Source organism: Dermacentor variabilis, chromosome 7, assembly GCF_050947875.1.
Source record: "Dermacentor variabilis isolate Ectoservices chromosome 7, ASM5094787v1, whole genome shotgun sequence".
Lineage (NCBI taxonomy): Eukaryota > Metazoa > Arthropoda > Arachnida > Ixodida > Ixodidae > Dermacentor > Dermacentor variabilis.
The window spans coordinates 146,098,681-146,115,318 of NC_134574.1; the positions used below are offsets into that span (position 1 = coordinate 146,098,681).

The 16,638-nt window shown below is 48.6% G+C and overlaps 1 protein-coding gene across 3 annotated transcripts in view; it reads right to left on the bottom strand.

Annotated features, from left to right (window-relative positions):
* Positions 1 to 11,563, bottom strand: part of LOC142588106 (arginase-1-like) — a 54,340-nt gene extending 42,777 nt beyond the window's left edge. For 2 of the 3 annotated variants that reach the window (XM_075699577.1, XM_075699576.1), the window contains exons 1-7: positions 11,404 to 11,563; positions 11,221 to 11,313; positions 10,001 to 10,088; positions 6,995 to 7,067; positions 6,047 to 6,150; positions 2,909 to 3,086; positions 2,155 to 2,245 (exon numbers count right to left, since the gene is read on the bottom strand). In XM_075699577.1, the coding sequence (XP_075555692.1) occupies positions 2,155 to 2,245; positions 2,909 to 3,086; positions 6,047 to 6,150; positions 6,995 to 7,067; positions 10,001 to 10,088; positions 11,221 to 11,313; positions 11,404 to 11,540 (764 nt within the window). In that variant the 5' untranslated portion in view covers positions 11,541 to 11,563. The remainder of the gene's footprint in view (positions 1 to 2,154; positions 2,246 to 2,908; positions 3,087 to 6,046; positions 6,151 to 6,994; positions 7,068 to 10,000; positions 10,089 to 11,220; positions 11,314 to 11,403) is intronic. The other variant, XM_075699579.1, reaches the window with a different exon arrangement.
* Positions 11,564 to 16,638: the final 5,075 nt, after the last annotated feature.

Genomic DNA, 16,638 nt, shown 5'->3' on the forward strand with positions numbered 1-16,638 from the left:
GGTGGTGACTGCAACGGCTGGTACGTATACCCACTACTCGTTACCCATTACTCATTCGATATGACTTTCCCCGTTTTATTTTAACAGATACTTCCACGCTATTCAATGCTAATTCCTTAGGTATTCGGAAACTTATGCTTCATGTTAATTTGGAATAATCCACCCATTTCTTGGCCAATCCCCCACCGTGGGCAGGAGCCACACGCGTGATAGGCAACAACAGCAACAACCTACTGGGAAAAGGCGAAGAGGCTTGTTACTGTGCTCGGAGATGTTTCGATAGCGCTCACATTTAAATTGAATGTACGAAACACAGAAAGTATAGCGCTGGGGGATGGCGTGGGAATTCGGGAAGACTATAGGGCAGTAAAGAAAAGGAGGATTTAGGTCGTGCTATAACGGTGGCGATGGCTCATCATGTACTCGCACAGGTGTCTCCACAGCACTACATACTGCCTGTCTTGTGTCCTAAACAGTAGCGCGTACCACTATGGGGATGGGCCGAGAATCAGGCGGTTTTCCGTATGCTTAGAACTAAAGCGAAACTAGATTTGAATAGTGGAGCGTGGGTCTTATCTGGTGCTTTATTCGTTTTCTTTCTTTTCGGAGGAAATGTTTGGGGAAAAAATGACGTTGGGGGAACAGAACTAATAAATTACCTTAGACTGCGACAGTCTACATTGCGACCCAAAAAGCAATTTTCGCTATGTTGTTTTCTTTGTTCCACTTGCGTCGTTACCTTTTGTCAGAGACGCTTGAGTGTGAAGCGACGTGCTCGCTGTCAGCACGGCGTGTCGCGAATTACATGCCATCGTCGAAAGCTTACAATCAGTGCAACCGAGCAAGCATGTCCACGCCTGACGTCTCAATCGTAGGCTACAAAGAAACCACGCAGAGAATGGCGTTACCCTTGGATATACGTGGCAGATAAAAAGATCGGAGGAATAAGATATCGTAGTGTTAGCAGAGCCGGTGTACAGCGCTTGAAAAGTACGGCTGTATTGCTAGGAGTGGAGTCTCGCGTAGAACGTGTCACAGCTGACTCGGCGTAACAGTTCGAAATAATTTGGAGTGGCACGTATTGTTACATTTCTCGCTTCTCGACACATCGGCAGGTCTCCAATGTGGGCCTCCTGAAAAATTTGGGCACTTTCAAATTGTCGCGGTGGTAGAGTGAACGAGACCGCACGACAACATGGGTTCTTAGCAAAATGTGTTGCTGGGATAGTTAATTCATGTTTAACAACTGCATACTGCTAAGCGCAATTCTAAGAAGGGTGCAGGAGATAGGCACGCTTGTCCTGTGCTTCTGTGTCTATCTTCTGTGCCTTCTAGAATTGCGCTTACCAGCATTCAGTTGTTAAACAGGAGTTCTGTAATTGTCCGGGACTATGTATACCCCATGTGTGTCTGTTAACGTTAGCCAAGCTATTCAACGAAAAAAAAAAAAAAGACTCAAGAAGAAATGCAGTGCGAGATACAATTATAAAAGCCTACGGTGCTTGGCTCTTAGAAGTCTGACGATCGAAAACCGTAGGTTATAAAATTGTATCTCGCACTGTGCTTTTTAAATCCCCCTCCCCAGTTTTATTTTTTGTTTTCGTTTAAGAGCTTGGCTAACGGTAACTGCGACTGGCCTCGCTCTCTGATGCACTGACACGATTCGCCTGTGCTCTTTGTCCTGCAGCACCAATAACGGAATTGCGCTAATAAGAGCCAACGCCAACCTACCCGCGGAAAGGCTATCTACAAGAGCTTGCGGCCAACGGATAGTGAAGACGACAGCTAATTTTGCCTTAGCACTACAGCAGAAATCGCACAGGACTTGCTTCTGATGCTGTTTTTCAGTCTTTATTTCTGTTTGTTTGTCTTTTTCTAGCATCATGCCCGCATACGGCACAGTGGTGCTGTACACACATGCGCCTTAATGTTAATATAAGAGATATTTCATAACATGAATGAAATTTAGGTCGCATAAACTTTTTTTCATCCATTCATTTCGACCTCATCTATCCACATCCATCCATCCATCCATTCACACGACAATTCACACGTACGTCCACCCGTCCGTCCACCCGTCCGTCCATCCGCCCATCCACCCACATCCATCCACCCACATCCATCCATCTGTATATATATGCGTCGGTTTCTCACCAGGGCTGCACCCACTCAAGTCCTTTGGGCTTCACGACGTAGGGCGCCAGCTCGTGCACGAGAAAGGAGAGCGGCATGCCATGGATGTTGCCTGTTCCGGAGGGCAAGGAGAAAAAGAATACAGGGATATTTCCGACTTATAAATCGGCGATAATGCGAAATTCTGCAAAAAGTAGAGACGCGCAAGTTGGAAAAGAATGTACACTAAAAAATTGCGGTTATTAGCTCGGCGACAAGTCATGCTGTGTATATATAGCCGAACGGCGTGCGCCGCGAACTTGTTTGAAAAGGGCCTTCCGTGCGAGCGCGACTTGCTGTATAACAGCCACACCAGTCTTGTAAATATACTTTTTTCCTACCTGTATTTCTTCATGTAAGTAAGCGATCTTTAGAAGCAACTTTCTTTTCTTCTTCTGCTCTTTTGTTCTGAAATGTACGCACCTGTGCCTAATATAATGCTGTTACTTCGTTGTTACCCACTCCTGCCCTGGCTGCCAACAGGAAGCTGGCAGTATTGTACAAATAAATAAATAAATAAATAAATCTATCCGCCAACCTGAGCCACTGCGTAGTCCATGGTCGAGAGAAAGAGAGAGTGAGATAAAAATTCAAGGGGCGCTTAGTGGTCCTTACGTGCATGAATGCGAAAGCATTGCGAACCACCGCGCGACACCTTCCTGAAAGATGATAAATGAAGGCTTCCTGATCGCTCACGGGAAGGAAAGGTGTTAGGGAGACAGACAACCGGGCAGACCTGACGTGGAAGAGCTGGGCGTGTTGATGTCGCCGTGCGCGTCCACCCAGATGAGCGCCACCTCCGAGTCGGTGGAACTGGCGTGCCCGCTGACGGTGCCGATGGACATGGTGTGGTCTCCGCCCAGGTTCAGCGAGACCCGGCCCGAGCGAAGCACCTTTTCCACTGCGTCGCGCACCTGTGACACCAAGCAGTGCGGCGTGGTTCGGGGTGTGTAGGGAGTGGGGCCCACACTCGATCGGGGACAGGAAGGGAAAGGGGTGGGCAGGACAGGAAGGGAAACGGGTGGGCAGTACAGGAAGGGAAAAGGGTAGGCAGGACAGGAAAGGAAACGGGTAGGCAGCACAGCAAGGGAAACGAGTGGGCAGGACAGGAATGGAAAGGGGTGGGAGACAGGAAGGGAAACGGATGGGCAGGACAGAAAGGGAAAGGGGTGTGCTGTACAGGAAGGGAAAGGGGTAGGCAGGACAGCAAGGGAAAGGGGTGGGCAGGACAGCAAGGGAAAGGGGTGGGCAGGACAGCAAGGGAAACGGGTGGGCAGGACAGGAAGGGAAAGGGGTAGGCAGGACAGGAAGGGAAAGGGGTAGGCAGGACAGGAAAGGAAACAGGTAGGCAGCACAGCAAGGAAAACAAGTGGACAGGACAGAAAGGGAAAGGGGTGGGCAGGACAGAAAGAGAAAGGGGTGGGCAGGACAGGCCGCTACTAGCACAGAAATTTTGGCGGGGTAAAGGAGGGGCACGTGCCTGTTAGCCCCCCCCCCTCCCTTGGCTAAGGCACTGACACCATATGTGTTCACTGCAGAGCTCCTTGAGAGAAGCTCTAGCCTTCCGCGACGTTCAAAGCCGACGAAGGTGTAAAACTGCGGCGGTTAGCCGAAGAACGGACAACAACGCAGCAGCCCATACGTCGGTGTGCCTCTAATGTTGCCTTGAAGCGTAATTTTGAAGAATTGTAAACGTTGCCTTGAGTTTACGTTACTCGTGTTGATAACTTCCTTGCGAGTTTTATTTGTTTCTATTTTTTAAAAAAACCGCGCCCGGTGTAACAAAGATTGCTTAAACTTTCTTTAATTACTTGTTTCAATGGGCAGCGTTATAAATTGTAGTACTGGAGGAGAACGTCACACGAGGCGGAAGCAACGTACGCGGTTTAGAAAACCCCATCCGTCGATGAGATGCACGAGTTGCTTCCCACCTTCGTTTGGTTTCTTTACGTCAACGGATTGATCTCGGGCTGTGGGGGCCTCTTTATAACTTTTCATCTACCTCGCTGCCGGGTAACGAACGCGCACATGCGGTTGCCCGAGAAATTTCCCTCCTGGCGACTCGGCGTCGTGAGGCGACTAGCTCAGAGTGGGGGGGTCCCTCGCTCCGTTACAAAGACATACTCCGTCATTATACACGCATTCGTCGCACCCACGCCGCACCACCGCCGTCCTTCTCGCTGGAGGAAGCAGTGGCATTACGCCAGTTACAAACCGCAACTTTTCCAAATCTTGTCTCTCTCGATAAATTCTACCCACACTGTTACGCAGATCGTTGCCCCGGCTGTGGCAGCTCGCTCACAATCTTCCACGCCACGATTGAGTGCACTGCAAACCCCTTTCCTCCCTTGCCAACTCTCCTTTACCCCCTACGCAACAAAGAGCTGTGGGACGATGCCCTACGGGACGGACCTCCGGAGGTCCTCCGAGCAGTGATACGACGGGCTCGAAACATTGCCGGAATCATCTTAGGGACCCTGGACTGAGGGTTCCTCCCACACTGCTCTCGCCATTCAAATATTATTAATAAAGATGTTTTACTCTCTCACGAAGGTCATGTCTCGGCGACCTGCCGCCGCCAGGACATGATGACCCCGTGGAACGTGTGCAGTCGATGACGTGCGACGACGGACTGGGCGTGCCTCAGTAGGTCATCACATGCGCGCTTTTCCAAGTTATGACAGCTTCGAAAATCACGTGGTCATTGCTCCATCTCGCGTGCTGTTACGCGCATCCTGTTCCGGTATCGAAGCGACAAAAGGGACATTTTTTTTTTTTGTCGGCGCATATCTCCGCTACAAACGCCGGTTTTTAAATCTTTTTTTGGCGTCGCCTAAATTGCTTTTGTGGTGTCCTGTAATACTACCATTGCAATAAAGCCGTGTTATACACTCGTATTAACAAAATCGATTCTATTAGCGCACGAATTGCGACGGCTATTCGACTATGTATAGTATCCACCGTGCTGGAGAAAAAAAAAAAAAACTGAAGAAAGCGTCATACCGTTGCTTAAATCAATTTCTTTTTTTTTTTTACTGTTTTCGGTAAAATAGATCACCCGGTATAGTATACCTATGTCACTTAACATTAGGAGCCAGTGTGTAACACTTATTTATGTGACTCCACATTAAGATTGCTTAACACTTTACGTAATACTAAGTATCCACTTCCCTCTTCGCATTTCCTCGTTTATCTCTGCGAGACCACAAAATTTTGCCTGTGAGGTAGCCAAAGCATGCCATGGCGCTTAAAGCCCGGCCCCAAGGACTAACCTACATCTTTCTCATTTAAATACATTATTATGTCAATTCTTGTCAAAAACATTAACAAGCACTTTGGCAGCTCTCTCTGCTGCGGTTAATGTCTTTTAAATAAGTGCAAATGTATCCATGTCATGTAACCATTTCTTTTTTAGAAGGTTCATAAAGGGAAGGAGGGCTCGAGGTCATGCTAGGTTTAGTGTTACTAAAAGGGGTCACGCACTGCAAAAAATTGAGCAGCATCATCATGTACTATGTGTCTCAGCTAACGTTACCGAAGGTGTTGAACAAGAATAAAGATTTAAGAAAAGTGATGCAAAATACAATTATAAAACCTGCCGCGTTCGCTCGTCAGAGGTGTGACAACTGAACACCGCAAGGTCTCGAGATCGTTCTTGCACCGTATTTTTCAAAATTTTGTTTCTTTTATGAACAGCTTGTATAGCGTTAGCTGAGACACCCTATATAGAAAAAAGATGCGATTCTTCATTCAAATCACCTCGCATTCATATTGACAGTTATCGGTAGGTGGCTTTTACGGGAAAAAAAATCATCCTTTTTCTCGTCGCGAAATTTGCTCCGCGTTCAGCGTGTTCCATTTTGGAAAGCCTCACGTTCTTGTTGGTCTGTCCCACGACGTCTGAGTCGATCGCGCCGCAATCGGTGATGTTCGGCTCGCCTTGGACGCGGACGTCGCCTAAGTCCTCGACCTTGTGGCCTGCGGCAGAAGCTTAATATGAGCACAACCATGGCCTTCGAGATCCGAGCGCAGCTCTATCTTGGAAGCTGTATGTAACACACCGGTCGAGTCCATCCTCACGGCGTGGAACGCGTATATACACACGCGCAAGAAAGACCTCGAGAAAGGGCAACAAGCAATGGGCAAAGTGACATCGAACATGCCACCCACCATACACGTGGCGTGAGAATCTTGCAGAACGTGACACGCCACCAGGAAATAACTGAAGTGCTTGGCGACTACCGGGTAGTGGGTGCACTAAGAAAATTTCGACACTCTCATTATCGTTATCATAACCAGCAGCCCGTCTTACGTTCATTGCAGAATGAAGACCATATTACAGTTGATCTTCAATCAACAGCTGCGCTACATACGGTTAGCCTATTTCATTCCAACGCCTTCTAATTTCTCAATTGCCAGCCACACCTTATCATATCTGCCTTTATCTACTGCATTTCCCTTCCGAGGTGGCAGAGAGTAAAGATCACTGCGGAGCTCACATAGGCGTTTCCTTAATAAAGTCTGTTGAGCTGTCTATGGACATAGGGTATGAAAAGTAACGCTGCGGATTTATGGAGTTGTAGACTTTTGTTGATATAGATTTAAGCGCAACATAAGGAACTTGGAGCGCACCACAACTCAACAGGGTTAAAGAACGCCAGGCCGTCAAAATTAATCCGGAGCCACCCAACGCGATGTTTTCCACAGACTCAGTGTTGCTTAGGGACGTTATAACAACCTTTGAATCCATCCATCCATCCATCAAAATTCGCGCTCGACGTTTACTGTCGATCTTATGTGCCTGGACGACTCGAAAACTTACCGAGATCTCTGAGCTTGTCGAGGAGTCCAGCATCGCGCAGAAACTGTGGACCCTTTTCGACACCGAGCTTGCGCTTTTCAGAAAAGAAATAAAAGAAAGAAAGAAAAGACGCTGACACAGACGCCAAGAACTTTAGGTAAGGCGCACGACTTCCAAATTTGATCTCTCTCTCTCTCTCACACACACATACACACACAGAGACACACACAAAGAATTGTCGCACTGATTTTTGAAACACTTAACGTTTTTTACTTACATTTGTTTCATCATGAGGAGTGGAGCTGAACGCGCGATTACATTGCTTCGCACGAGCTCTATTTCTACGCAGATTCTTTTTTTATTGCGATAACGATTATACGGACACTACAAGTGCATTTCTACCGTAGCCGTGAGGCTTCCTATAATGACCAATAGCGATAAAATCGTCGCCGCGCGCCATGTGATGTTGTGTGCGAGTGAGAGTGTGCGAGGGTGAGCCTGCTATGGCTGCTCGTGCGATCTCACGCACGCAAGCGAGGAAAGCGGGGAGGAAGCGTGCCGTCTTCCGTCGCGCACAAGGATCAGGATGGAGGGGGGGGGGGGGCGTACTGCTCCGGGTGGCCCGGACGGCCACGCGCGCCAACCCGGGCTGCTGTGCCTTGAAAGCTACCTGCGATGGGACCAGAGCTCGCCGCGCGCTGTGTTTTCATGGTTCGCGTTGTTGCGAGATGCAACAGGAAGGTCAATTCTGGGCTTACTGCTGCTGCTGCGCTCCCTTAATTCCAGCGTTTTGACAGTGGGTTTCCGTGGTCAACGAGTGAGATATGATCATGTTTGTTTGTGCGCACGTAACTCCATGCTTGCTAAATTAGTATGCCTATGTTTACAAGTTTATATGTACGGCTGATAAATCTGCTATACAATTACTTCGTATAGCTAGTTGTCCACTAATTTGCTATCGCGGCCGATGCTTCGCCTTCTGGGCGAAACTGCAACGTTTTTAATGCGTAACCATTCTTTCGCTGGCGGCAAGGCATGGGTTCAGTCCTCTGCGGCGTAAGAATTGCTCTCCTATATACCCCTCAAAAGTTAAGGATTAATTGGGTATGCAAAATACACGCACAAAAAGGCCCTCTGCGTGGTATATGTCTGCTCAGGCAGCATCAAGGTGTAACGACTTCACAAACATGACGCGATTTTTTGTGCGGAAGTTGAACAGCATGTGTCACATGCGGCAACGTCAATTCTCGCCCCGAGCTGCGTCTTTTCTAACGCATTTACCAAGCAACCACAACAGTGAAGATGTCTTCGGTGAAACGAATACAGCTGCTGAAGGAGCGCCTTGCCTGTAATCATCCCGATAAAACACAGCGTGATTTCAGACCTTTGCAAACCACGCGAGTCTAAAACCCTCACATTAAAAAAAAAATCAGGCATAGCTCCGCATGAAGCAACTATAGCAATAATTCAAAATGCGCGAAGCCACGCATAGAATATAGACCCAAACATGACCTGCGTGACAGCTGATGTGACGACTTAACGGGCCGCATGAGACAACAAAATCAGTCCTTGCAAGCCTCAGTAACTTTAACACACAACAGGATGCACTCGTACAGTCATTCACCCTAAGAGCAACACAATTTTTAAAATATGGTAAAAGGTAGAGTCGGCAAAGTGACACTCAAAAGCTAAGCGAAACGTCTTTAACGTGCTTGCTGTAGTGCTGCCAAATCGAACCAAAACGTTGGTAGGCCGCGATAAAATTCATCGCTTGCCCTTATAAACATGATCTAGTGCAACAAATACCTAGATGGCAAATGAAAGCGTGATAAGAGATTCCCCGCCAAACGGCGGCGATCCATTGCTGTCGTTGTTGCCCCCGCTCATGAGGCCTCGCGAGATACGATCGGAATCGGGTCGCCGGCAGGGCAAGTTCTTGCAGGTGATTGAGCGGCCCGACCCGCAACGATTGTTCTTCGACATGCCCCGATGCTTCGGCCACAACGCGCATGCGATGGTCGGTTGTTCCTCATTTCGCGCTGAAAACGTGAATCAAAACAGAGAAGCGCGAGAACAGCTGTGCAGAAAGCTACAGCGGTCGGCTCCCTCATTTCCCGAGTGAACTTAGCAAGGCCGCCACCGGTGGCGCGACCGTCGAAGCGCACTACGCGCATATCTCGTGCCTTGCGACGCTGCCAGCCATGACGTTCGTGCACACATACACGTTAGCGTTTACTGCTCAGGACTCCGTTTTCAAACGCTGGTCTGAGAGGAACGGTTTATAGATGTTAAAACAAACGTGTCATGTCGCTCACCGTCGAGTTGCGAAGCCTGCGAACGTAACGCAGCGGCCATGCGTCTCTTAATTATCGCGCCATAGCGTTGTCACATGCCTGGGCGCCGGTTCTATAGGTGCCGTCACCACTGTGACTGAAATCGCTTGCATGCGCATATCCGCGTACTTTGACTGTGAGAGCAGCTAAAGTTGAATTATGGGGTTTAACGTGCCAAAACCACTTTCTGATTATGAGGCACGCCGTAGTGGAGGACTCCGGAAATTTCGACCAACTGGGGTTCTTTGACGTGCACCTAAATCTAAGTACACGGGTGTTTTCGCATTTCGCCCCCATCGAAATGCGGCCGGGATTCGATGCCGCGACCTCGTGCTCAGCAGCCCAACACCATAGCCACTGAACAACCACCGCGGGTCGCGACAGCAGTCACGCAATTAATGTCGCTTCTGCGCATTGTTGGACCACCGTGCGATCAAGTCGAGCGCAACCCTGAACCTTGTTATCGCTCCCAACGCTTCGCTTTCGGGCCCGAAGCTTGAACTAAGTGTGAAACATACTTGAACTAAGTGTGACGAAAGAACGAACGAACGAACGAGCACGATCAGTCCGCTTATTCTGTAGGTCGCATAACTGCTGTTGGCCGTCAAACACGTAATGCGAAGCTCGATGCAAAAGCGAAGCTGTTCCAGAGAGAGAACGTCCCGGAGGCGTAGAATTCTGGCACCGTTCTCACCTGACCTTGATGGATGGGAACTCCGAGGACTGCAATCTCTTGCCGCCTGCTCGTGCCATTGGATGCCGACGGTGAGTCGTTGTCAATCCTGGAAGCGAGGAGGGCTCAGCATCGTTCACTACTCTCTGCGAGGCAACTTGTCGAAACCGGTTATTTTAGTAACGACCTTGCCGTTTTACCAGTGACTACGCATTCGTCGGTGTTACAGCGTGGAAATTTGTGTAAGTTAAAAAAAAAATGCCCGATGGACGAACAATCAAGTCCAGGCAAGCACGACGTGTCTGTCCGCCGACCATAATCGCTCGAATATGATTGATTGATCTTCATGTTTAAGTGCCGCAATCTGGCATCGAGGCGTGTCGCATCGGGAGCTTGACCCAAGTGCGGTCCCCTGACGTGCCGTAGTATACTGAACGCGTGCCGAACCCACGAACTCGTGTTCGGTAGCAGAAGGCCGACTTCATGGACCGCGAGATGGTTTTGCGAACTGGAGCATGCTCGAGAACGCACTACGTGATGATGCCGCTCGCGCGCCGGCACTACGCTTCGAAGGTCAAGCGCACATCGAGTACCTGGCAGTCTCTGAGGATACAGTTGTGGGATTGTCGGACCGACTCACGTGATGCAGCAGGCCAACATGTACGGAGGCATGGTATTAGGGAGCCTATAGCGTGCTAGCCTATCACCACTTCATGTTTGTAGAGTTCCGATAACAATTATCTGGGACACTAACGCATATCCCCTCTTCCCTCCCTCCCCCAAATTTTGTGAAAACTGGTGCTATTTAGAAGAAACGGCGTTTCTGCTAAGTAGATGTGACTTCATTGATTGCTAGCTTTCATTTTTCCCAAATCGAGACATGTGCCGGGAAACGAATAATTTTACTGGTAATTACTGGACTTCAAAAAAATAAAAAGATTATTTATAGGGGCGCGCTGCGATGTGCGAAGTCCGCTTCTCCCAGTAACCAAGCTCGTCAGCCGGGGCGGATGCGGCCGCGCTTAAGCTTCACAGGCAAAGTCCGCTACCACGTCAGCCGGGGCGACACAAAAAAAAGAAGAAAAAAAGAACGCCCGCGCTTAAAACCCAGAGTGACCAAATATGGCCAGCGCTTAAAGACATGGCAGAATTTCACTGTCTGCCGCAGGTAAAAACTAATAAATATACTTCCAGCAAGAAAAAATGACCTGTATTCAAGTGCTGAAGAGCAATCTGCATACCTTTCTTCATTCAGTGGCCTTCCTTCAGGACAAGCTGGTCCGGCGGTGGAAAGCACCAGCAGCTGCAGCAGCATCTTTCGAAGAGACAGTACACTGCGGCGCATCATAATGCACAATGCTTGTTCGCTTCGTGGGTCGCAGAGCGAGCAATGAATTCCTTTCCCCTCGGTGAGTGTTACTTACAGGATACCACAGCTATTACCCAATATACTGCTGCCGTTGCAACTCACAGCGCGAGAGAGAAGTGGTTCTTGTGGGAAAGGAGGAAAGGCTGGCACTATCTGCTGCAACCCATGCCGGAGCACGGCTCGGTGCAGCATGAATGAATGCCGGCGCACGAAATCCCCCCTTCCCCCCCCCCCTCCCCGACGTCCCTGATCTCTTATTTTTTTATCACAAAGCAAGCAGCTGCACGTTCTGCACACTTATTCAACATACGCTCATTATACTGAAAGTCTACACCTGCTTTACGAAGGGCAGCCGTAAACAAGAGCAACCTGCCTGCAACCGTCCCTATTGGATATCTGAAGAGACAGCTGCAAGTTCGTGGCGCTGTCAAATACGAACAAAAACAACAACAACTAAAGCTGCACAAATGATAACGATTTGAGAAAGCGATATCTGCGGCGACCCCGAATGGAAAGCTTGAACTAAAAGCACCAATAGTATGATCAGTCCGATTACGACGTCGCCCACAATAATAACGATGACCAGGCCGAGACTACGGCACGACGGTAACACGACGACGCGACAGTGTGCAGGTATACGCACCGAACGACTTTACGCGAATCTCGTCGCGATAGGAGGACGTGTGCTATACGCGCGGCCACGACGCACGCGCAAATCAACCATTCCCGTTCCTACACGCGTTTTCTCGTTTCTGACGTCAATATGATGTGCGCCGTCGTGGAGCTACAGACCTGCGGTCCGTAGTCTTTTGTTTTTTTGGCCTAGCCACTACTGCGCGCCTCTCGTCAAATAAAAACGATCTGACAAGTCGTCCCTGCCCTTGACACATAACCGAGGAAGTTCCATCACACAGGCGGAGGCGTAGTCACAGCTTTTATCACGGAGGTATGCTCGTACGACCTGCTGTAATTATGCAGCCCGAAGAAATTTGTTTGTTCACATTTTCAATTTGATCCTGCGGTGCTATCGCCTGCGCTCTGACTAAAGAGCGTGGCATGCAGTCGTCCCGAAAAGAACACGAGCGTTATTTTTTCATGCTTTTTTGATAATACCGAACGACAAAAAAAAAAAAAGAAGGTTGCTCATTCCTGTCTAATTAATTTGCTCTCTGCAACGGGAACGCTGGGCGAAACCATCACAACGGCATTGTTGTTCTTCTAAGTTCAAGTAAGATCCGCACACTTTGAACGCTAAAAAGGTACAAAATAAGAAAGAAAGCAAACCTATCCCAAGAACGTTCAAATGGCTGAGCCTTAAGCTTTCGGCCACTGCGAAATAACCATGAACGACGCATTAGAGAGACCCTCGATCGACCCTTCCAGTTCGCCGTCGATTTAAACTTAACGGGCATTACAATTACGGGCTTTTTCGACTCCAGACAGTCACACCCACTAAAAAGCCTCGAGTACGTGCCATCTCTGCGTCGTGCCAGACCTTATTTAATTCTAAATACACGCCCACAATCGACGCCACGTGCTTCGGCAGCTGCGAATATCAGCTAGCACAAATGCTACAGGCACACTGAGCACTCGGTCGTTCACACTATACAGATCGACAGCGAAAAGGAAAATGGCCTTCCATGGCCCGAGTGCAATCCACGAAGCTACTGAGGAAACCCACACAGGCTTCGAAGTTGAAGTAAAAAATTAATCCTGATATGGGTGTCGAACCGGGGACCAACGCCTTTCCGAGGCGGCCGCTCTGCCATATCGGTCAACTGCAGGAGGATAGCAGATAGCAGAGCGAGGTCGGATAAATCGGCAACTCGGAACGTAGGGACACAAATGTGGCAGTTTTCCCTTTCACGAGCCGTTCTTCACTTTGCGGGCATCCGCAGAACTCATTTGTAATGCAGCTCTGCATTTTCGAGAAAGAAGACGCCCTCTGTCAAATCCGAGCGTATACATAGTCATCACCGCGCCAACCGTACACACCTCCTAGGGTTCGAGAAAATCGCCAACGGATTACACTCTAAACACAGAATTGCGTTTGTGTTGTTGTGTTGTTCTGTTGCGCCTGTGTTGTGTTCTTCCTTCAGTCCTCGTCTTTTGCGTTGTGCACACATGTCGATATTGAATCACCAACTCGCCCAAGCTTCCACCTTATCGTGCCACATAACGTTTTTGGAGGCCTCTGGCAGCAAGATGACGACAAGCTTAATAAATTGAAGTTACAACAACTCGAGCCAACAGTTACAAGTCTGCCACCTTCCGCACTATAGGCAATGTAATAATAATAATAATATTTGGGGTTTTACGTGCCAAAACCACTTTCTGATTATGAGGCACGCCGTAGTGGAGGACTCCGGAAATTTTGACCACCTGGGGTTCTTTAACGTGCACCTAAATCTAAGCACACGGGTGTTTTCGCATTTCGCCCCCATCGAAATTCGGCCGCCGTGGCCGGGATTCGATCCCGCGACCTCGTGCTCAGCAGCCCAACACTATAGGCAATGTCTGAGAGGCGTTAGGCTGCACCAAATCAGGCGCACGGACCTTGCTCAAGAGGCATATCTCCACGTCATGAAACTCGAGGAACTAAGGACGCAACCTACGGCAAGCTTGGAGAACTTCTCCCGTACGCCAAAGACGTTGCAAATCCAAGAAAATAGAGGATGTTCCACATCATCGCCGCCGTGGCCCCGAGATGGCGCTGGCTAACACTCTCATGGTTAATCCTATATGTTGTACATACATGCACGAACGTCCAAGAAAGTTGACGGGAGCACGGTCGACGCGGTAGTTTAATTGGGAAAGCACCGCATGACTATAGCGCGAAATTCGTCGACGGAAGTTGTCTTTGCGTCAACTTTAGTTTCCTTCTTGCTTATATTATTTCCATACTTTAATTACGTGAAAACAGTGGATTCTTGTGGCACATTATTGTGGCACATTTCTCAGGCGAATAATGTCCGCCTCTTCGAATAATCCAGCTCAACGACAAGAATAATGCCATCTGCCACAGGCGATTTGTAAACATTCCGCACAACACTTGAAAATGATCCCCTTGTATATTAATGACCTCGCCAGGTGCCCAAAGTAATCCCTATAGTCTGCCCTATATTCCGAGTCTGCCCTATATGTCGACGATAATATCATTTTTTTCCCTCTGACAAATACATTGATTTATTGTTGTCGAAGCTATAACCACGATGCGGCCAACACTGCGACCTGGTGCCGACTTACATAGGCTACACATTGACACTACCAAATCTAAAAGTTTGTTATGTTGTCGTCTACGCAAAAGCCAATTTCACTGACGTCATATTTCGTTATAGCACGATTCGTCCTACTGACTGCGTTATGTTTCTTGGCATCATACTATATGGACCCTTTTCACGGCGGTCTCGTGGGCTCCGCCATGTTTGATCACGTGGTCACACGTCCGTTGCTTGCCTCAGCTGCCTCCGTGTTTACAAGGGATGTACATGACGCGCGGTGGACCTCGGCATACCTCTGTTTTGGGCAGATGTCGTAGGCGGTGATTGGGTGGGCAACGCGAAACTTTCGTCACAGCTTCAGCGGACATGTCAGCGATTTCGGTGCTCATTACGCCCTGCCCAAAGTGCACGAGCAGCGTATATGGTGCTACTGAAAGCAGGGCTAGAAATATTTCAAGCTGTCCGAACTTCCCGCTCACGAATTTAATGGGGATCGGTGTGTCTTCCTCTTCTTTATTTGGCAATCACATTGAAGGAGCGACTCTGTCGTGTCCCCGACTCCGTAACTAGTTTTCTTCGATGCGGTGACTATTTATGTTTTGCCTAACCGCTCACGGGTGTGCTCAGTTGCGACAGATTTGTTCTTGCTGCGCACGAGGCGTGGAACGTAAATGATCTGTACTTTCTAATACCTGGTAGCAAAGACGTATCATCGCTAGTATCTCGCTTACTCTGTGGCATGCTGCGAAATGTTCAGCTTCTTACGCTCGTGTTTAGTCGGTGCGGTCGCCATCACCCATGCCTCGGCACATTGATTGGTGAGCGAACCCATTCACTTATTATTGACATGCTAGCGATAGAGTGGGCGTAAGTTTGCGGGCGAGTTGGGGTTGACGTATCTAGATAAAGTGCGAGAAACATGCTACGTTATAAAGCGGTGCTACTCCCTTGTCACTCTGTAAAGAACGGTACTCTCAGTCTTGCCAACGTTCTGGGGTTGAAGTCCTTTCTCTGGAAGCTAGCGGATGAGTGTTTCTTTAGTGCGCTAGCGCTTCCAATTAGAGTGTACTAGTAGTGGAGCGGGGCTGGGGCAGCGCATGCTTTGCAGTGAGGCGCGCGACGACGAAAAATACGGTGGCGGCGCTGCGATCGAAGTGGATTGGGCCGCATCAAGGTCGTGCCGTTGGAAACTGTTGTCCATTCTGCTCGGCGAGGTCATTCGTTCTGCTTCGCGCTCTGCTGTTTACGATCAGACCGCTCAAATGGTGTTTGTAATTCGATATAACATGCATTTATGCCATAGGAATAGACGACTTTGTTTCTCTTCTTTACTTCATTTCATTTATTTTTATTGCCACTCGGTGACTACGCACGCATTGCGGCCGCAGTGTCGCGGCTTTCATGCCACTGCGTTATTGTACGGCTCCGTTTGGAGAACAAATATTTTTCCTGTTATTCAAGCAGCGTGTATCTCTCGTGTGTATTTTTGCGCATATAGTTTTTCATCAGTAGGTCTGGCGAAAGGCAGGCGGAAGAAAACACGTGTAATCATTCCTGGTTGCCGCTCCAAGTAAATAAAACATGTGGGCCCCACAAGGTCGATCCAAATAGGTCGCGAAGCTTTGGACGAAAAGCGGTTCAGTACAGATTGTCACCGACATCAGCATGGGGGGTTATGGGAGCAGCGATTGAAGCGCGACTATGTTTGGAGGGAACAAACATTGGGAAAGAAAAACGCGTTTTTTAATTCAAACGAGACACAGTTAGATTCATTCAATGAAAATAAAATTCCTAGTCAATTTTATGTACTCGTGACGAGTTAAGAAAATACAAGTTTAATTTTATTATTATTAATAAATGCATTTCTTTTCAGCGCCCATCGCTACATGGGGCGTTGACGCCACTATCACTCGCAATGCAATGCACGTCTTGAAATGCGCAGAAAGGCGCACTCGTATCACCTGTTGAAATACGCCCCCCTCACAGTTTACGCTTTCTTGCTTGTCGAAGTTTGTCTGAATTTGGTGACGCGGGTAGCTTCATTGCTTTTTAATCTGTTCAGTCAAAAG